The following is a 19,776-nucleotide window of genomic DNA, read 5'->3' as shown; positions in this document are numbered from 1 at the left end:
ATAAAATTCCAACATTAATCTCTATGCTTTGAAAGAATATGGTCCTTTTCCTTTCCTTCCCTTCCCCTTTCCTTTCCCCTTCTCTTCCCCCTCCCCTCCCCTTTCCACTTTTCACTTTCACTTTCCCCTTTCCTTTTCGCTTTCACCTTTCTCCTTTCCTTTCCTTTTCTCTTTTCCCTTCCCTTCCCTTCCCCCTTCCCCTCCCCTTTTCCCTTTCCTTTCCCCTCCCCTTTTCCCTTTCCTTTCCTGTCCTTTCCCCTCCCCTTTTCCCTTTCCTTTCCTCTTCTTTTTTCTTTTTCTTTCCTTTTCCTTTCCCTTCCCCTTTCCCCTTTTCCTTAAGCCTTTTCCCTTTTTTAACCCTTTCCTTCCCCTTTTCTCTTCCCTTTCCCCTTTTCCTTTCTCCTCCTCTCCTCTCCTTTCCTCTTCTCTTCTCTCCTCTTCTTTCCCCTTTCTCCATTCCTTTTCCCTTTGCTTTCCTTTCCTCTTTCCTTTCCAGACAGGGTGTTGCCCAGACTGGACTCACTCTTGGGATCAAGTGATCTCCCACCTCAGCCTCCTGAGTAGCTGGGACTATAGGCAGGTGCCACCTCACCTGACTAAGAGTGCTATTTTTATGAAGTGTTTCCTGCTGTCACATCTGCTAATTTGTAGGCTGTTGTCCAGTAGGCTAGAAATGTCTGCGGTTAACAGGTTTGCTCTACTCGTGTCCTTTTCAACTTTAATCTTCATCTTCACCAGGCTTAAAAAATAGACTTCCTCAGAGTTTTAGAGATGTTCTTAATTTATCTGTGATTTCATTCTTCCTAACCCTGCCAACTAAAAAGATTACCAAGCTCAGTTTTGTTCCAGGGCTTAACATATTATTCATGAGAACAGGAACCTCCAAGTCTTTAAGCTTTATTTCAGCTAGCCCTTCAGTATGTACCAAGATAAACGTTCATTTAATTTTAATATTGGAAAAGTCACAGCGAAATTGGATTTCCTTAGAGCAGTGGATTTTAGACTCCTTTCACAGAGAACACTTAAGGGTTTATGGAGATGCCCTTAACCAAGCTTGTCCAACCCATGGTCCACAGGCTGCACACATGGCCCAACAGAAATTCATAAAGTTTCTTAAAACATAATGCAGTTTTTTTTTCTTTAAGCTCATCAGCTATTGTTAGTGTATTTTATGTGTGGCCCAAGACAGTTCTTCCAGCGTGGCCCAGGGAAGCCAAAAGATTAGACACCCCTCCCCTAAGGACCAGCATGACTGGCAGTCAAGGAGGGGTGTTTGTACAGTGCCCAGAATCTCAACCCTTCCTCAACTAAAAGAGTTAAAAAATTTAAATAGAGGCGGGGTCTTGCTATGTTGCCCAGGCTGGTCACAAACTTCTGGCTTCACGCAGTCCTCCCACCTTGGCCTCCCCAAGTGCTGAGATTACAGGCATGAACCATCACACCCAGTCTTCTTAAAAAAATCTCTTTTACCTATGAATTTGCCAGTAGGATTTATTGGAACAGAGGGCTCCAAGGCTTAGAAAGTTTGAAGACAGTGTCCTGAGAGGCTATCATTTATTTTATTTTATTTTTGAGATGCGGTCTCACTCTGTCACCCTGGCTGGAGTGCAGTGGTGCTGTCATGGCTCACTGCAACCTCCGCCTTTCTGGCTCAAAGGAATTCTGCCACCTCAGCCTCTGAAGTAGCTGAGACTACAGGTGCACACCAGCATGCCCAGCTAATTTTTCTTTTTTCTTTTTTGATACAGACAGGGTTTCTCCATGTTGTCCAGGCTGTTTTTAAGGCAAGAATCTAATTCTTTACTTTTCCTGCCAAAGGAGAGAGTATAAGAAAAGTGGGGCCAGGCTTGGTGTCTCATACCTGTACTCCCAGCCCTTTGGGAGGCTGAGGTGGGAGGATCGCTTGAGCTCAAGAGTTCGAGACTAGCCTAGGCAACATAGCGCGACTTCCACCTCTATAAAAAATAAACAAAATTAGCTGGGCGTGGTGGTGTGTGCCTGTAGCCCCATCAGGAGATCTTCAGGCAGGAAGATCTCTTGAGCCTGAGAGGTCAAGACTACAGTGAGCCGTGATGGCACCACTGCACTCCAGCCTGGGCGACAGAGCAAGACCCAGTTCCCCCACTCTCGCCCCCACAAGAAAAAAAGATAAATGGCACAGGTAGGAAGAGAAAAGGGAGGGTGTGCAACAGAAGGCCTGACATAAATCAAGATTATGAAAGGAGTTATGTGGTGTTGAGGAAAAAAGGTAGCCTGACTAATCTCTGTCTATCCTTAATTTATTGCAGGTTTCAGCAACATTTGCTGCAAGTTTAGTCACCAGTCCTGCAATTGGAGCTTATCTTGGACGAGTATATGGGGACAGCTTGGTGGTAGTCTTAGCTACAGCAATAGCTTTGCTAGATATTTGTTTTATCCTTGTTGCTGTGCCAGAGTCGTTGCCTGAGAAAATGCGGCCAGCATCCTGGGGAGCACCCATTTCCTGGGAACAAGCTGACCCTTTTGCGGTAAGTTTATACTTTTTCCTTCTCCTTGATAAAAAAGTGCATGATTCAGTGCAGCATTAATATTTTGTTGTGGATATTTCTTTAGGGAAAACATCTTGGGTTTTTCTTTTAACATTTTGAAATACTTTTCAGAATAGTTTGGGGAATATGAAATAAATAAAAAGGACAACTAGTTGTCCATGAGTACACTGCCAAAAGGAATCTCTGCGTATTCTTAAGAATAGTTCAGTGGTTTTGATAGAAAACCTTATATCAATCAGTCTTTTTCTTGTTCTAGTCCTTAAAAAAAGTCGGCCAAGATTCCATAGTGCTGCTGATCTGCATTACAGTGTTTCTCTCCTACCTACCGGAGGCAGGCCAATATTCCAGCTTTTTTTTATACCTCAGACAGGTAAAATCCTCTTCCACTAAGGTGGACTTTTCTTTCATTGTCTAGTGCTTTAATAAAAATATTTAATCTTGAGAGAACTGTAATAGAAGTGGCCTTTAAAAATGAATATCATTGGACTTGGTATAGTGGCTCACGCCTGTAATCTCAGCACTTTGGTAGGCCAAGGTGGGTGGATCAGCTGAGGTCAGGAGATCAAGACCAGCCTGGCCAACATGGCAAAATCCTATGTTTACTAAAAATACAACAACTAGCCAGGCGTAGTGGCGGGCACCTGTAATCCCAGCTACTTGGGAGGCTGAGGCAGGAGAATCACTTGAACCCAGGAGGCAGAGGCTGCAGTGAGCCAAGATTGCGCCATTCACTCCAGCCTGGGTAACAAGAGCGAAACTCCGTCTCAAAATTAAAAAAATAAATAAATAAATAAAAAGAATATTATTTGGTCTACTAGACTTTACCTCCTATTCTGTGTGGCTGATGTTCCTTATGCATTTCTAGTGGGGGTTATTTGGTATATTAAGATATTTGGCTTAGGGAGAAAGATAGTTTTCCCTGTCCATATAGGTGGTTTGAGTTTGTTGGCTATAGAATTGATGGGATGATTTAACCCCTTCACCTGCTCCAGCTTCTTTGTGATTTAGAGCATATGTAAGTAGAGCAGCTAGCCAAAATGAGAGCAAAAACAAGTATTTTCCTCCTTGACACTAGTCTCACTAGACGGAGATCAAGCCTTTAACCAATACATGTAAAATGCACAAAATACTGCAATATTTATTTGTAAAATGATTCTGAGTTCTTGATAAGTATCTCCAATTTAGTATATCCACATTGAGGGACCCACCATGGATAAGTAGGCATTTTTAGTATGTTAAGATATGTTGTATTTCCTCTGAGGAATTCTTTGTTTATAAATGAATTACATTTATTTTTTTCTGACCCATTAAATGTTAATATACAAGTAGCTGCAGTGGTTTTCTATCTGGTATACATTTGTATTCATTAATGTTACCTTTTCTGGAAACCCTTCTAGATAATGAAATTTTCACCAGAAAGTGTTGCAGCGTTTATAGCAGTCCTTGGCATTCTTTCCATTATTGCACAGGTGAGTTTCTTTTTTTAGTTAGAGTGATGTCAGAGTGACCCTGGCTGGCCATCCAAACTGGGGCCTCATCTAGTGATGGTATCTTGGTGGAATCAACAAAGTCAGGAGTCTGAGGTTGATAGATTCAGAAATTCAATTTGTTTGTGTAGCTAGTGTTGATCAGATTTTTGGGACTGACACATTTAATATAGGATATATAAATGTAAAAGCTAGTTTATTGATGTATACTAGGATATATGTCTGGATGAAGTTAGAAGTTTCATGTCTTGTAGTCCTTGTCCTATTTATTCACTCATTCAACAAATATTTATTGAATACCTACCATGTGTCAGGCACTGGGGATACAGCAGTGAACTTAACTAAATTCTTGCTTTTGTAGAGTTTACATTCTGGTGGGATAAGACAGAAAATAAAAACACCAATGTAAACATATCAGATGTATTGAGAACTACAGAGAAAAAAGCTAAGGGTCATATGGAGAGTGACTTGGGAGAATGGTCTTAAGGGCACAGGGGGCATGGTTGAGAAGACCTTGCTAATGCAAGGTGACATTTCAGCAGAGACGCAAAGGTATGAGGAACAAACTGTAGGATTATCTGGAAGAAGAGAATTCTAAACAGTACAAACAAAATTCTCAGGAGAGACTGTAGCTGGCTTGTGTAAGAAACAACAGGGGGCCAGTGCGGCTCCAGTTGAGTGAACAGTTGAGAGCATCTTAGAAACTGAAGTCCAAGAGGTAGTGAGGGACCAGATCGTGCGGGGCTTACAGGTCCTCATAAGACTTGAGTAAGATAGGAAGTCATTGGTGGGTTTTGAGCAGCAGAATGACATGAAAGTGTGTATGTTGGCAGCCCAGTTGGTAAACAGTTGTTGTGTGATGAATAAGATATTAATCAACACAGGAATTTGGATTTTCTGAGGAGATATTTCATCCTGGCTTCCAAACTATTTCTGTTTAACAATAAGAATACTATCTTTTTTCCAGTGACCACCATAATTCTCTCACATCACAGAACATTGTCCTCCTTCCTGTGAAAAAGCCCCACCCCCTTTCTTGCTATTTGGCTTTCTGTTTCTAAGACACTATGAAGACAATCTAGTCTAAGTTAATACTTTTTCTCACCTTAGATGTAATCTACTGGATTACAACTTAGTTTTATTCTAGGGTATTTTTAATTGACTCTTGGATGGTTCACCATTTCTCGAGTAGGATTCCTTCTGCAGGTCTCATGATTCATTCTGTTTTGGTGAGTTTAGCAACAAATTTCAAATTTAAATCCTATATGCCTCCCCAAGCCTCTGCACATACATATACTTGGTGTTGAGTATTAGTACTATTTCTAGCTTCAGGTTTGTCCTAAAAATCATCAGTCTGGAAAAACAATGCATTTAAATATTCATTCCTAGCCATGAGAAAAGTGCTTTTTAACTTTGGAGGAAAATATACTGTAGCCTTTATATAAAAATGGCTTTAAAAAAAGTTTTTGAGGCCAGGTGCGGTGGTTCATGTCTGTATTCCCAGCACTTTGGGTGGCCAAGGTCAGGGACTGCTTGAGCCCAGGAGTTCAAGACCAGCTCAAGCAACTTGGCAAAACCCCATCTCTACCAAAAAAAAAAAAAAAAAAGAAAGCCCGGTGTGGTGGTGTGTGCCTGTAGTCCCAGCTACTCAGGAAGCTGAGATGGGAGGATTGCTTGATCCTGGGAGGTCGAGGGTGCAGTGAGCCACAGTTGTCCCATGGTACTCCAGTATGGGCAACAGAATGAGACCCTGTCTCAAAAAAAAAAAGTGTAAGGAAAATACACAGTTAGTATGTGTAGAACTTGATGAATTATCAAAGATTAACCCAACCTTGCAATAGATGTGATCAACCTGGGCATGAGTATCTTTTTCATACATTGCCAACATTAGATTTGCTAACATTTTGTTTAAGATTTAGATGAAGAGAGCAGACTAATACTGTAATGACACATAAAAGATTGATAGCTATAAGGTCTTAAGTTCTGTTTCTTGCTTAAATGACCATGGGAGCTGTATGCATCTAATAAATTTAGTCAGTGACACTGCAGACCCAGTGATGAGTGGAGGGTGCTTTTGAGGGTATTTTTCCTCTGTTTAGCAGATGGCACCTGGCACTAGGTTACAAGATGAAACAGTCTCTGAGAGTGCAGAATCTGGCAGGGCAGACAGGTAAAGGAGAGGGATGTAGTTGGATCTGTATTGGAAAGATCAGTGCAGCAGCAGAGCCCTGAAGGCAGTAAGACCGCAAAGGTGCAAGCAACGCTCCAAACACCATTGCTGACACAGCATGACAGACACAGTCCATGAGGAACAAGGTCCTTAAGTGACCATTTAGGTTTTGGTGCTTATGTAGAAGTAAGAATTAACACTTTATATCATTATATATGAGCTACTACATTATTACATGTATAGCCTCAAAGGTAGAAGAATGATCTTGTATTCTCGTTTATGCAGAAATATACAATTGAGAATGACTTGTCCCCTGTTGACCTTCCATACCACTGAAAGACCAGTGTATTTCTCCCTCCTCTCCAGCAGCACGGAGCTGCTAATAGCTCTCCATTAATGCATGTTTGCTTTATTTCTTACCCACGTGCTTTTGTTCCTGCTATTCTTTCTGCCTCCCCTTCCTCCACCCTAAGTATCCCTTTTCTGGGTCCCCATGCTCATGTGCGCATATCTCTATCATTGTACAGAATACAGTGTAGTAGAGATTTTATCTCTGTTTATTGCCTTAGTTTGTGAGCTCTAGCGGACCTCTGAGTAGATCATGAGGTCAGGATTATATCATATTCATTTTTGTCACCCTAGCAACCTGAACTGCCAGGAGGTGCTAAACTAAAGGTCATTGGTTTTTTTCCATAATGTTAAAAAAAAAAAACTTAAAAAATTAGTAGTAAGCACTTTAAAATTGGGAAGTGTTACGTGAAATTATGGTTATGTAGCTTCTCCCCCAAAATGATCAGATCTGGTAACCGGGTGTGGGCCAACCTTCCAGCGAGAGCCAAGTAGTTGCTGTCCCCTTTGGAACCTTTTCTTTCTGGTTTATCATCAGCCCCATTACTTCCTGGGCACCGGTATGTATAAGAGTTCCTAACACTTGCACTAAGTAAGTGTTTACATGAGAACATCAATATAGTTCTACACATTTCTTTTTTCTCAGTGTTTTCCTATCCAGCCCTCTCTGTGGGGGTGACTCCCACACTTACTCTTCCAGTCCAGTCCCTGAGCTCCTATATGACACATTGGCTGGGTATCTCAGCCTTAACATGGCCAAAATTAAAATCTGGGTTCCATCCCTTGCCCGCCACCCCTATGCTCCTCATCTCATTCAGTGGCTTCACCACCGCCTGGTTTTGGGGGCCAGAAGCCTTAGCGACATTCATGAATCCTTTCTCCCTAACCTTACATTCAGCCCATCAAATGATACTTCCTATCACCTGTCTCTCCAAAATATATCTTGAATCAGAGCGTTTCTGATATTCTCCATTAGTAGGAACCCAATCTGAGCCGTGGCCATATCTTCCATCTGGTCTCTCTGCTTCCATCTTGCCTCACTATAGTTCATTCTGCACTTGGCAGAGTAATTTTTGTAAAATGGAAATTTAATCGCATCTTACCTATAACTCACTTTCCTTTGCAACCAGAATAAAATCTAGACTCCTTATTATGTCATTTTCCTCCACTCTCCACATGGTTGAGTATGTTCTGTTTCAGTCCAGGGCCTTTGCACTTGCTGTCAGCCTTGCTTGGGGTGTTCTCTTTCCCCAGATCTTTGCATAACTAGGTCTCTCCCCTTAGTGAGCTCTCACTTTGGATCCTGGTTTAAGCAGCATCTCCATCACACTGCCCTGTTTTATTTTGTTCATAGCAGCTACAACCTGGAATATCTTGTTAAATAAGCAGGCTCATATGCATCTTTCCTCCATGAGAAGGTAGTCCGTGTGTTGTTGGATACTTTGACTTACTCACCCATGCGTCTTCAGGCCAAGAATAAGAGTTGGTCTTATTAGGAATTTGGCAAATATTTGTTGACAGACTAACCAAAGCTGATGTTAGTGTTAGCTTAGCTGTTCATCAGCTATGCCATCTTGCTTAAGTCATTTAACCTTTGGGACTCAGTGCTGTCATCTTCAAAATGAGAGTTAAATTAAGGGACACCAAAATTTTTTTCCGTTCAAGAACACTTATATATTAAGTATTTTGTTCCATTATTATTAATATTATTGAGAATATTATAACATTTAGAATTATGCGTGCTTTCCATAAACACTTATTAAGAACTTACTGGGTGCTGGGGATATAAATGTAAATAAGAGAAAAGTTCCTGCCTTCAAGAAGAAAATCAGTGTTCCCAGTTAGAGTGTTGTAAGTATCGGTGTCTTTTAGGGCTTTGGGTCACAAGATAGGCTGTAGGGGAAGGAGTCCAAGAGGAGGTTCTCACAGCAGTGGGCCTGCTGCAGTAATTCTGCACATAGGACGTTACCCCAGGAAAGGGGGATTGGTGTATCTCATTGTTTCCAAGTTTAATGACTCATCTCATGGCCTTAAGAAAATATATTCTTGGCCGGGCACGGTGGCCCACACCTATAACCTTAGCACTTTGGGAGGCCAAGGTGGGTGAATCACCTGAGGTCAGGAGTTCGAGACCAGCCTGGCCAACATGGTGAAACCTCATCTCTACTAAAAATGCAAAAAAAATTTAGCTGGGCATGGTGGCACGTGCCTGTAATCCCAGCTACTCGGGAGGCTGAGGCAGGAGAATCACTTGAACCTGGGAGGTGGAGGTTGCAGTGAGCCAGCATTGCGCCACAGCACTCCAGCCTGGGCAACAAGAGTGAAACTCCATCTCGGGGGGAAAAGGAAAGGCTGGGCACGTGGTGGCTCACGCCTGAGATACCAGCACTTTGGGAGGCCGAGGCAGCTGGATCACAAGGTCAGAAGTTCGAAACCAGCCTGGCCAATATGGTGGAACCCTGTCTTTACTAAAAATACAAAAATTAGCGGGCATGGTGGCGGGCACCTGAGTCCCAGCTACTCGGGAGGCTGAGGCAGAAAAATCGCTTAAACCCCGGAGGCAGAGGTGGCAGTGAGCCAAGATCGTGCCACTGCACTCTAGCCTGGGCAACAGAGCGAGACTCTGTCTCAAAAAAAAAAAAAAACCCAAAAGAAAAGAAAATATATTCTCCAGTTAATCTTATCTATAAAAAGGAAATGAGGCTAATAATGCATTCTAAGCCTTTTTTATTGAACTGGGATTTATTCTTTGAGAACAGCTTTCCACAAAGGGGAAGATAGTCATTTCTGCAGATAAGTACTTACTGGCTAGATGGGTTGGTTGAAGGGCTATGAGATGACCGCATTTTATAAGTACTTTCTGGTAATATTAATGATCTCTGCTTGAGAAGTGTCAGCTTTCTTAGACTAGCATTCCTGAAAGAACACGTGCTCCAGTGTACATGGCTGGCCCATGCCATCCTGTTCCCACTGAGCTGGGAGTTGATGCTCAGCCTTCTTCACTGTCCTGTCTCTTGGCTGAAGTGCCAGGGATTTCATCATTAAGTGAAATCTATTTTTTAACAGCATTTCTTCCTTGTAATGCTTATCATCATCTCAGTGAATGATGAGAACAAATGTTTTCTGCTCTGTGAGTTCCTAGAGCCATATAAAGAATCACAGCTTTTTAGATGAAAGTGCTACCTTCAGGGATGTTCTTAAAAGTAGTTTCCCAGAAGTTCTTCAACTTTGCATTATAGTTCCCTGTTCTTCTCAGACAGTTGGAGGCCACAGAGCTTTGGGTATACTTACAGTTTCCTTTTTCATAATTAATTGAAAGCCAGTCTCTGATATAGTCCACAAATAAAATCATTTTTAATTATTTCTAACCCTAATTAGAATCCTAATCATTTCTAATCTTTCTGATTATTTTTTATAATATTGGCCACCAGTTCCCACCCACAAGTCATGGGTGACTTGAGATGGTCTCTGTCACCCAGGCTGGAGTGCAGTGGTGTGATCATGGCTTACTGCAGCCTCGACCTCCTGGGCTCGAGTGATCCTCTGGACTCAGCCTCCTGAGTAGCTGGGACCACAGGCGTGTGCCACCAGCCTGGCTAATTTTTCAATTTTTTGTAGAGATGTGGTCTCTTTATGTTGTCCAGGCTGGTCTCAAACTCCTGGGTTCAAGCAGTCCTTCCATCTCAGTTCCCGAAAGTGCTGGGATTACAGATATGAGTCACTGTGCCTGGCCTAAATGTTTCTTTCAGTTGAAGTTTTTCTCAGCTAACTGCTGGCTCTGGGCAAGTTTCCTTTTCTGGTTTGGTTGCCAAAGAATATAATTCTACATGGAACTCAGTCTTATACTCACGTGATTTAAGTGAAAATCTTAGACAAGAAACCTGTGAGTTCTAATTGCTCAAAAATCCTTGAACGAATCATTTGCTTTTCACTGGCATATTTGTGATTAAATTCTTAAATGGCCATCTCAATTTAAAGAATTCAAAACTTATATTTTATGAGTTTTAAAGTGTCAGCTCATCATAAAATAGTGATTTCCTGAATTATTTTTACTTGTCTATGGACTTACTAGCTATCTTATGTAGTATATTAAAAACGTTAGTTAGAATAGCAAAAAAAAATTTTCTAATGTTCCCAAATCACTGCTGAACTTTGTTGACTTTGAAAGAAAAAGGAGGCACAAGAAAACCCACCCACTGATAATATTGTTTATTAACCGCTGATTATTGCCAGGCACAATTCTAAGAACTTTATGTAAATATATCTCATTTAATTCCCATGACAAGGTTTTGAAATAGGTGCTGTTATCCCCATTTGCAAAGAGACAAAAGTGAGGCTCAAAGTGAAGTGACTTGCTGAGAGCCACACAAAGCCAAGATTATGATCCAGGCTGTTTTTCTAAAGTCTGCTGTATAGTATACTGCATTTATCCCAAATCAAGCTTATTAATTTACTGTTTATAAAAGGCATCATGGTTTCAACAATAGATTAACTTAGGTAAATAATATATGGGTAATCATTGTTCTATGTTAGTTTTTCTTTAGTTGTGGAAATAAGCATTTTAGAGTAACTTGGACCTAAACAGGCTTTAAGGCTATTATGTAATGGGGATCTCCAAATCATTAGTTAGAACTTTTGACCCTTCCATTTTCAACTACTGATTTAAGTGGTCCTCAGTAGAAATGTACTGAATAGGAAGTTTTATCTTTCAGTTTTTTAACTCTCAGTCTGGATCTATGTCAGCAGAGGGACTTTTCATCTGCTTATGTGACCTGGACTAGTGATCTCAGACATATTCAGGGCAATTATTGTTGAAAATCAGCCAAATTGTAGAAAAGTACCAATAGTCCTTTTATAGTGTAGATTGAAAGAAGTCACTTTTTAAAACTTTATTCTGATAAATCTTTTTTTTTTCAGACCATAGTCTTGAGTTTACTTATGAGGTCAATTGGAAATAAGAACACCATTTTACTGGGTCTAGGATTTCAAATATTACAGTTGGCATGGTATGGCTTTGGTTCAGAACCTTGGTAAGTATAAATATTTTAATGTTAATATTTTTAGTTTTGGTGTTAGCCCTTGTGTTTTTATTTGCTTCTCAACTGAGGGGTAGACTGTAATCTGTCTCATACTGTGCTTTTTATCTTTCAAAATGTGTCTAATATAAGTCTGCCACTTGTATATTTATATGTTCTCCTAGAATGGCTTGAGGATTAAAAAGGTGACCTTTTATAGCTAAATGACAGGCTGAATTTTTGAATGAGATTATACAGCTTTTGAATCTTTAAGGAGCATTTAATCTAAATCAGTCCGTTACTAGGAAAAAGTATGTAATCCCATAGCAACAAGGCCCTGAAAGTTATTTACATTTTTTGTTTTTCTGGTCAGGAAAAAGAAAGTTGTATAACCAGTGATCATTACTGATAGCAAACCAGAAGTGAAAACAATCCAGTTATTTTGGTGCCAGCTTCATGCTGTGTCTCAGCTTTTCTGACCAGTCGGGTTTCCTGCAGGGGACTTGAGTAGTGACGCTTGTTGTCAGGCTGCCCACGTAGATAGTATTATTGTGCTCAGACATTACGGCACTGAACTCCATGGTTTGCACTAATATTTCAAACAACTGACTGCCTCGTCTCTGTTTGGACTTGGATATAAGCAAGCATCAAGAGGGTGATGATTTGTTCTCCAAACTAGCCTTTGCAAAGAGGTGCTCACAATTGAAATTACCTAAAACATTGCTTTTAAACATCAAGCCAGGAACATCCAAGTTACTTGTTCTTTACAATTTAAGGATTAGATCAAATCAGCGATATCTTCACAAATCCATAAGAACTTTGTCAAAGACTTGTTGGCTTCATGTGTTTGGAAATATTTGATGATGTTTCGTCATCTATATTATACATTATTCTCAATATAACCTCTCAATTGCCTGTAGAAATAATACCCAGCACATTTTACAGTTTGGAACATGATATCCCGATTTTACGTTACACCCTCACAGCACTCTTGTGAATTAAGTTGCTGTCTTTGTATACAGGGTCAGATTGTTAAGCGACTTGCCCATAGTCACCTAGTAAGCAAGTTCAGTTCTCCTTTTCTCTACAGCCATTTCACAGTAAGAATTACTTAATTATGTAGTTTGACTTTCAGGTACAGTGGAGAAGAATTTACTGTTTTTGTTTTGCTGCTCTCCTTATAGGATGATGTGGGCTGCTGGGGCAGTAGCAGCCATGTCTAGCATCACCTTTCCTGCTGTCAGTGCACTTGTTTCACGAACTGCTGATGCTGATCAACAGGGTGAGTTGATAGGAACTAGCGATAATTATTTAAAAGTACAGAATGTTCTAATCCTGTGTTCTGTCTCCTATGTACTGAAACATAAGTATATCTTCAGGGTAGAGACTTTTAAAATTGCTTTTGATATAAACAGGAAAAGCAGATTCTAGGGTATTTATCCTTAGGTAGATACATATTCCCTTTTCTCTCACTTAGAATATGTGGCTTATCTGTTCTGTTCATAGAAAATTTACTGATGAGGCTGGGCATGGTGGCTCACACCTGTAATCCCAACACTTTGAGAGGCCGAGGCAGGCAGATTGCTTGAGTTCAGGAGTTGGAGACCAGCCTGGGCAACATGGGGAAACCCCATCACTAAAATGCAAAAATTAGCTGGGCAGGGTGGCACATGCCTGTAGTCCCAGTTACTTGGGAGGCTGAGGTTGGAGGATCACTTGAGTCTCAGAGGTGGAGGTTGCAGTGAGCCAAAATCAGGCCAGTGAACTCCAACCTGGGCGACACAGTGAGAGACCTTGAGAGACCTGTCTCAAAAAAATTTACTGATGAATGTTGGCCACAGAATATTAACTAAGCATTAAGTTTTTGCTGTGTTGTGCTAGACACCTTGTGGGATATATTCATAGACCTTTTATGAATGTTGTCCCAGCCACTTGGGAAGCTGAGGCAGGAGGATTACTTGAGCTCAAGAGTTTGAAGCTAGCTTAGGCAACACAGCAAGACTCCCATCTCTAATAAAAAAAAAGAGAAATCATATAGTTTCAGTCATCTGAAGATATGTAACACAGCAACATCTTTAATATCATATGCTCTCTTTTTTTTTTTGGTGGGAACATTTAATTCTTGGGATGCTAACAGATGATGAATACTTCTTTGAAAAGGATATGTTTTGTCTAGTCATAAGGATAAAAGGGGCACTGCAAAACAGTGGCAGTTGTCACTTGGTTGATAAATGAGGAAGGAAAGGCCTATGGCCAAAGCAAGTTGCATTTTAAATTAAAGATCCAAAAGAGAGAAACAAAAATCAAATGCTGTAAAAACAGTGTTATTGGCCGGGCGCAGTGGCTCATGCCTGTAATCTCAGTGCTTTGGGAGGCCAAGGCTGGTGGATCACCTAAGGTCAGGAGTTCGAGATCAGCCTGGCCAACATGGTGAAACCCTGTCTCTACTAAAAAAAATCAGCCAGGCGTGGTGGTGCACACCTGTAATCCCAGCTACTCGGGAGGCTGAAGCAGGAGAATCACTTGAACCCTGGAAGCGGAGTTTGCAGTGAGCCGAGATCGTGCCACTGCACTCCAGCCTGGGCAACAAGAGTGAAACTCCGTCTCAAAAAAAAAAGTGTGATTTTGGCTGGGCACAGTGGCTCAATGCCTGTAATCACAGCACTTTGGTAGGCTGAGGCAGGAGGATCACTTGAGTTGAGTTCAACACCACCCTAGGCAACAAAGTGAGACCCCATCTCTACAAAAAGTACAAAAATTAGCCAGGTATTTGAGCCCAGGAAGTTGAGGCTGCAGTGAGCCAAGTTTGCGCCACTGCACTCCCACCAGTTGACCCCCCCACTTTATTTTTGACTAAAAGGGGTCTTAAGTAGTTGCTTAGGGACAGATAAATTTTAACATTTGTAGTTGTGAAATTGTGACTGATTTTTAACCAGCCATGTTTTGAAGGCTGTAATCTAGGGAAATAAAGTGGTTTTGCCCACTTGTTTCTATGTGAGACCTATATATGGGTACATCAGAGCTCATGTTTGCATAGGACAGCTTACTACACTTTGTAGAGCTGATAGCTTCTAAATATTAATAGTTTTTAATGACATTGCTATAAATTGCTAGTGTCTGATAAGAACCTTGATTTTAGATTAAGTGATTTCATATTTGTACTGGTTCTAAGGTAGGGGAAAAAAACCAGGTAGTTTACTAAGTGATAATTTGTTTAAACAATGTAGGTGTCGTTCAAGGAATGATAACAGGAATTCGAGGATTATGCAATGGTCTGGGACCGGCCCTCTATGGATTCATTTTCTACATATTCCATGTGGAACTTAAAGAACTGCCAATAACAGGAACAGACTTGGGAACAAACACAAGCCCTCAGCACCACTTTGAACAGGTAATTCTCATTCAACATGATCAAATTGTATGGTTCATTTGGCTAGATTAAAGGCTACTGGTTTTTGGTCATGAAAGCTTTTATGTGAGATTCTATTTGAGATTGAATAAAATGCTTAAAAACCAGAGTTTAAGGGACTGTGTTCTTCTACATACCACCTTGTGAAAATTGGCTGTGCATATTTTTTTTCCACTTGAGAATGAAAAATTTTAAGTACCTAGTTTGTCAATGGCATATGTAACAAACCATTTCTCTTTACTACTAGTCTCTTTTGAAACTTTTCTAATATCACAGTTCTGTATGTTAACTAACTTTTCATACAAAAGGCAGGCTTATGGTAAATAACCTTTGTTCACTGTTTGCTATATTTCCCTCCTTTCAACTGAAAATTAATGCCAAACAGTGCTGATCATTTTGGCCAATATTAGCAGCTCATCAGTTTCCTGGCTTATTTAGCAGAGTTCTGTACTTATCTTCCAACCCACTAAGACTACTTTTAAATAAAAGAATGTTTGTGGGCTATACACAAAACTGGCAGTGCAAGCTTCTGCTAAGAATGAATGTAATTTTGGGCTAAAACAAAGGTCTGTTTTTCTTGGTAACCTGTGTTTTTCTCACTTCCAGTCACTTGAAATTATAATTACCTTCTTGAAACAAAGAAATGGTAATTTATTTTGCTACTATAGTAAATACTGTATGCTACCTGATTTTATTTTTTTTGTTTTTTGTTGTTTCTGAGACAGTCTCACTCTGTCACACAGGCTGGAATGCAGTGGCACAATCTTGGCTCTCTGCAACCTCTATCTCCCAAGTTCAAGCGATTCTTTTAACATCAGCCTCCCGGGTAGCTGGGATTACATGCATATGCCACCATGACCGGCTAATTTTTTTTGTATTTTTAGTAGAGACAAGGTTTCACCATGTTGGCCAGGCTGGTCTCGAACTCCTGACCTCAAGTGATCTGCCTGCCTCAGCCTCCCAAAGTGCTGGGATTACAGGCTTGAGCCAACACGTGCAGCCTGATTTTGAGATCTTTCTATAAACGTTTTCCCCTTGGACTAACAAGTTAATCATAGAATAGCTGTGTTCACATTTTGTGCTGAAAGTAATGATGTAATATTTTCGCATAGGCTATTTTGCCAGTTGTTATTCCCAGAATTTTATAGAGAATGTGATAGTATCTCTTTTCTCCTAAAAAGGGAATGCCTTTTATAATTATGGCTTTAATAAAGAGAAGAGTAATTAGCTTGTAATTCATAAGTTAATACTAAAAGGTATGTAGTTTCTCCTTATGAGTAAAAGTATTTGTGTAAAAATCCTAATTACTTTATTCTTCCTCAGAATTCCATCATCCCTGGCCCTCCCTTCCTATTTGGAGCCTGTTCAGTACTGCTGGCTCTGCTTGTTGCCTTGTTTATTCCGGAACATACCAATTTAAGCTTAAGGTCCAGCAGTTGGAGAAAGCACTGTGGCAGTCACAGCCATCCTCATAATACACAAGCGCCAGGAGAGGCCAAAGAACCTTTACTCCAGGACACAAATGTGTGACGACTGAAATCAGGAAGATTTTTCTATCAGCACCCAGGTCTTAGTTTTCACCTCTAGTTCTGGATGTACATTCCATTTCCATCCACAGTGTACTTTAAGATTGTCTTAAGAAATGTATCTGCATGAACTCCGTGGGAACTAAAGGAAGTGGGAACTTAGAACCGGACAGTTTTCCAAAGATGTTACAATTTCTTTTGAAAAACCTTTTGTTTATTAGCACCAATTTCTTGCCACTAAGCTATTTGTTTTATTATACATCCTTTAATTAAAAACTATATATGTAACTTCTTAGATATTAGCAAATGTCTCTGCTACCATTTCCTTAAGGTGTTGAGCTTTAACTCTATGCTGACTCAGTGAGACAGAGTAGGTAGTATGGTTGTGGACCTATTTGTTTTAACATTGTAAAATTTTGAGTCAGATTTTAATATTGTAAAATCTTGGGTCAAATAATTCAAAGCCTTAATGCAGATGCACTAAAACAAAGAAATGGTAAATGAATTGTTTGCATTTAAAAAAAAAAACTCTTAAGAAAACTACTAAATCTGAATCATGTTTTGAGCTTGTTTGCAGTACTTTTAAACATTATTCACTACTGTTTTTGAAGTGAGAAAGTATCAGCCATTTAGCATTTAAGTTGGGGTATTTAGAGCCTGTAGTCTAAATGCTGGCTCAAATTTATTCCCCAGCTACTTCTTATACCACTATTCTTTTAATGTTTGCATAATCATAAGCACCTCAACACTTGAATACATAATCTAAAAATTATATAGTAAAGCTGGTAGCCTTGAAAATGTCAATGTGATATCTATATGTAGATAAATATATATAGTGGCCTTTCAGGACTGTCACAGTAACACTTTATTTACAGAGCTAATGTTTGTCCTAAATTTTCAGGACCCTAGAGGAGAGCTTTATACAATTACCGATGTGAATTTCTCTAAAGTGTATATTTTTGTGTCCAGTTATATTATTTAAAAAAGTGTTACTTTGTAAAAATTGTATATAAAGTACTGTATAGTTTACACTGTTTTCATCTTGTGTGTGGTTATTGCTTAATGCTTTTTAAACTTGGAACACTCACTATGGTTAAATAAGGTCTTAAAAGAAATGTAAATATTCTGTTAATAAAGTTAAATATTTTAATGATTTTTTTTTTTAAAAAAAGTCTTGATCTGTGAGTTCCTACGGGGTCTGTTTTGGCTTTGTTACCATATTTTTACAGTAACAAATCAAAGCATTATTCATTCTTTCTTTGCATCCATTTCTTTTCCCTCACTAAAAAATGCTCTTCAAGGAAGACAAGAGGAAAGAAACAAAAATGCAGTATGCGTTTTGAAGTACTTGATTTTCAAAGTGTAGATGCTGCATAATAGTTTATTAACAAAGCTCAAAGTTTACAGAAATAACATTAAATGCAACACTTTTTGATTATTAACACATGTACAATTTTACACTGCAAAACAATTGCAACTAAAAGTTTAGGAGGTAAAGAATTAGCACACTTGGAAGTCTGTATACATTTAATACAAACAAATTTGCAAGATATCAGAATGATCTCTCCTGAAAATTCAACTTTCCTTGTGTATATATATGCAAAGAGATACCTATATTTTAAAAAAGAGAGCTACCTGTATGTCATGCATCCCATCCAAAACCTGTCACAATATTTTATATATATTACATAGTATTTACAACAAAGCCCCTTCCATAGTATTTACAACAAAGCTCCTTCCAAAATCACCAAGAGGCTTCTTTCCAGAATAGCAAGTGCTTTCAAGTTACTGTACCAAGTATTCTCACTAATACAGTAGTGTATCTAAATGGGGGAGGTGGGGGAGTATCAACTGCCTAATATTAGTTACTGAATTTTCAGATTAGATCCCTAGTTTAAAGACACTTGCAATTGCCAATAGTTTCAAGATACTGGCTTCGTTAAAAAAAAAAATTAGCAGATTCTTTCTTACCATGGTACTCAGTAATGTTATTACATCATTAATATCTTGAAATGTTTCTTCATCTGTGTAATAAAGTAGTTGAAAATAATTTTAAATTATCACATGAGCATTAGTACTTTATAAAAATTGATCTAGAAGACTCTTTAGAGAATGCTACCAGGTATTGTTTGTCAATAAGAAAACAAAATGAGGCCCTATGATTCTAGGTGAATTTTTAAAAAATTTTTCCCCAAGGAAAAATTCTTAAAACTTTCAGTTACAGGGAAGAGAAGAAAATTGTACCTTCTAACAGTTATTTGTTTTGCCTAGTTTATTAACATTGAAATCAACCCAAGTTCTGATACTATAAAAATAAATGAATATTCATGATATAGTAGATTTAGTAGTATTACCAAGTTTTAAAAGTCCACTGATACAGATTTAACTGCATAATAAAACTACAAATTGAGAAAAACTAGATGAGTATAAACATTTAGGAAGCACTGAAGTTTTAAAAACTTGTCAGCTCAAATGACTAAAGCACTTTAATCTGGTCACATAAAAACTGTCCAAATTATTTTAAGTATATCAAATTTATTTGATTCATCACTAGCAAATTTAAATGCTTCAAGGAAAATATGCTATGAAGGCTTAATTCATTTCAGTTATTTAAGGTAAATTTAGGACTTTTCCCTTTAAATGTCATCAATAATATATCTCGAAGTAATCATTTTCCCTCATAATTTTCAGGTGTTGAATTTAAAAGTTTTACCAATGAAAGTGATAAAATGAATTAGTATTCTTTGGTTGCATACTATGAGGTTATGAGCAGGTTTTAGTTTACCCAGATTTTTAATATGATCAGAATCTCCCTCATAAGGATCAACTCTTTCCTTAGAACTGAATTTCTAAAGAATAGCTTAATAAAATTCATATTATTCTATAAAACGCCATGTTCACAAACCAAAAAATGTCATTTACTCACAATCTTTACCAATCCCCAAGTACAAATTTGTTCCTATATTATAAACTGCCATAAAAGATAGCAGTACTTAAAGTATCCAGTCTTTAACAGCTCAAGTAAAATTTGAAACTTGCTATTTGAGGATCTGGTTTGTGTTGACATAATTTTTTAAGCACCTGAGTTTCTAAAATACCAATAAAAAGTAAAACATGACACTAGAATTAACTGTTTGGTAACTGCCCAGGGAAATAGGCTGAAGACGCAGAGGGGAGCGCTGTGGGTTTGGAAGATGTATGTAATGCTCCTAAAGTGCCATCTCTCTGATGGTCTGCAAATGAGGACAAAAAAAGGTTACTGGTATTCATTAAGTCTTCATACATTACATTTA

General features: G+C 39.0%; 2 protein-coding genes across 11 annotated transcripts in view; one reads left to right on the top strand and one right to left on the bottom strand.

The window, feature by feature from the left end:
* The window catches only part of MFSD14A (major facilitator superfamily domain containing 14A), a 45,259-nt gene extending 27,747 nt beyond the window's left edge, over positions 1-17,512 (top strand). For both annotated transcript variants that reach the window (XM_001160022.6, XM_009426117.5), the window contains exons 6-12: positions 2,289-2,507; positions 2,785-2,898; positions 3,926-3,997; positions 11,451-11,563; positions 12,733-12,830; positions 14,776-14,939; positions 16,281-17,512. In XM_001160022.6, coding sequence (XP_001160022.1) covers positions 2,289-2,507; positions 2,785-2,898; positions 3,926-3,997; positions 11,451-11,563; positions 12,733-12,830; positions 14,776-14,939; positions 16,281-16,487 — 987 coding nt within the window. In that variant the 3' untranslated portion in view covers positions 16,488-17,512. The remainder of the gene's footprint in view (positions 1-2,288; positions 2,508-2,784; positions 2,899-3,925; positions 3,998-11,450; positions 11,564-12,732; positions 12,831-14,775; positions 14,940-16,280) is intronic.
* Positions 17,513-17,844: 332 nt separating this feature from the next.
* Positions 17,845-19,776, bottom strand: part of SASS6 (SAS-6 centriolar assembly protein) — a 49,118-nt gene continuing 47,186 nt past the window's right edge. For all 9 annotated transcript variants that reach the window (XR_010159283.1, XM_513588.7, XM_054668103.2 and 6 more), the window contains one exon: positions 17,845-19,716. Coding sequence is in view for 8 of the 9 variants with exons in the window: in XM_513588.7 (XP_513588.2) it covers positions 19,610-19,716 (107 nt within the window). In the remaining variant the exon portion in view is untranslated. The remainder of the gene's footprint in view (positions 19,717-19,776) is intronic.

The sequence above is a fragment of the Pan troglodytes genome, chromosome 1 (genome assembly GCF_028858775.2).
Source record: "Pan troglodytes isolate AG18354 chromosome 1, NHGRI_mPanTro3-v2.0_pri, whole genome shotgun sequence".
Taxonomy (NCBI): Eukaryota; Metazoa; Chordata; class Mammalia; order Primates; family Hominidae; genus Pan; species Pan troglodytes.
This window is presented reverse-complemented; position numbering and strand designations above follow the sequence as displayed.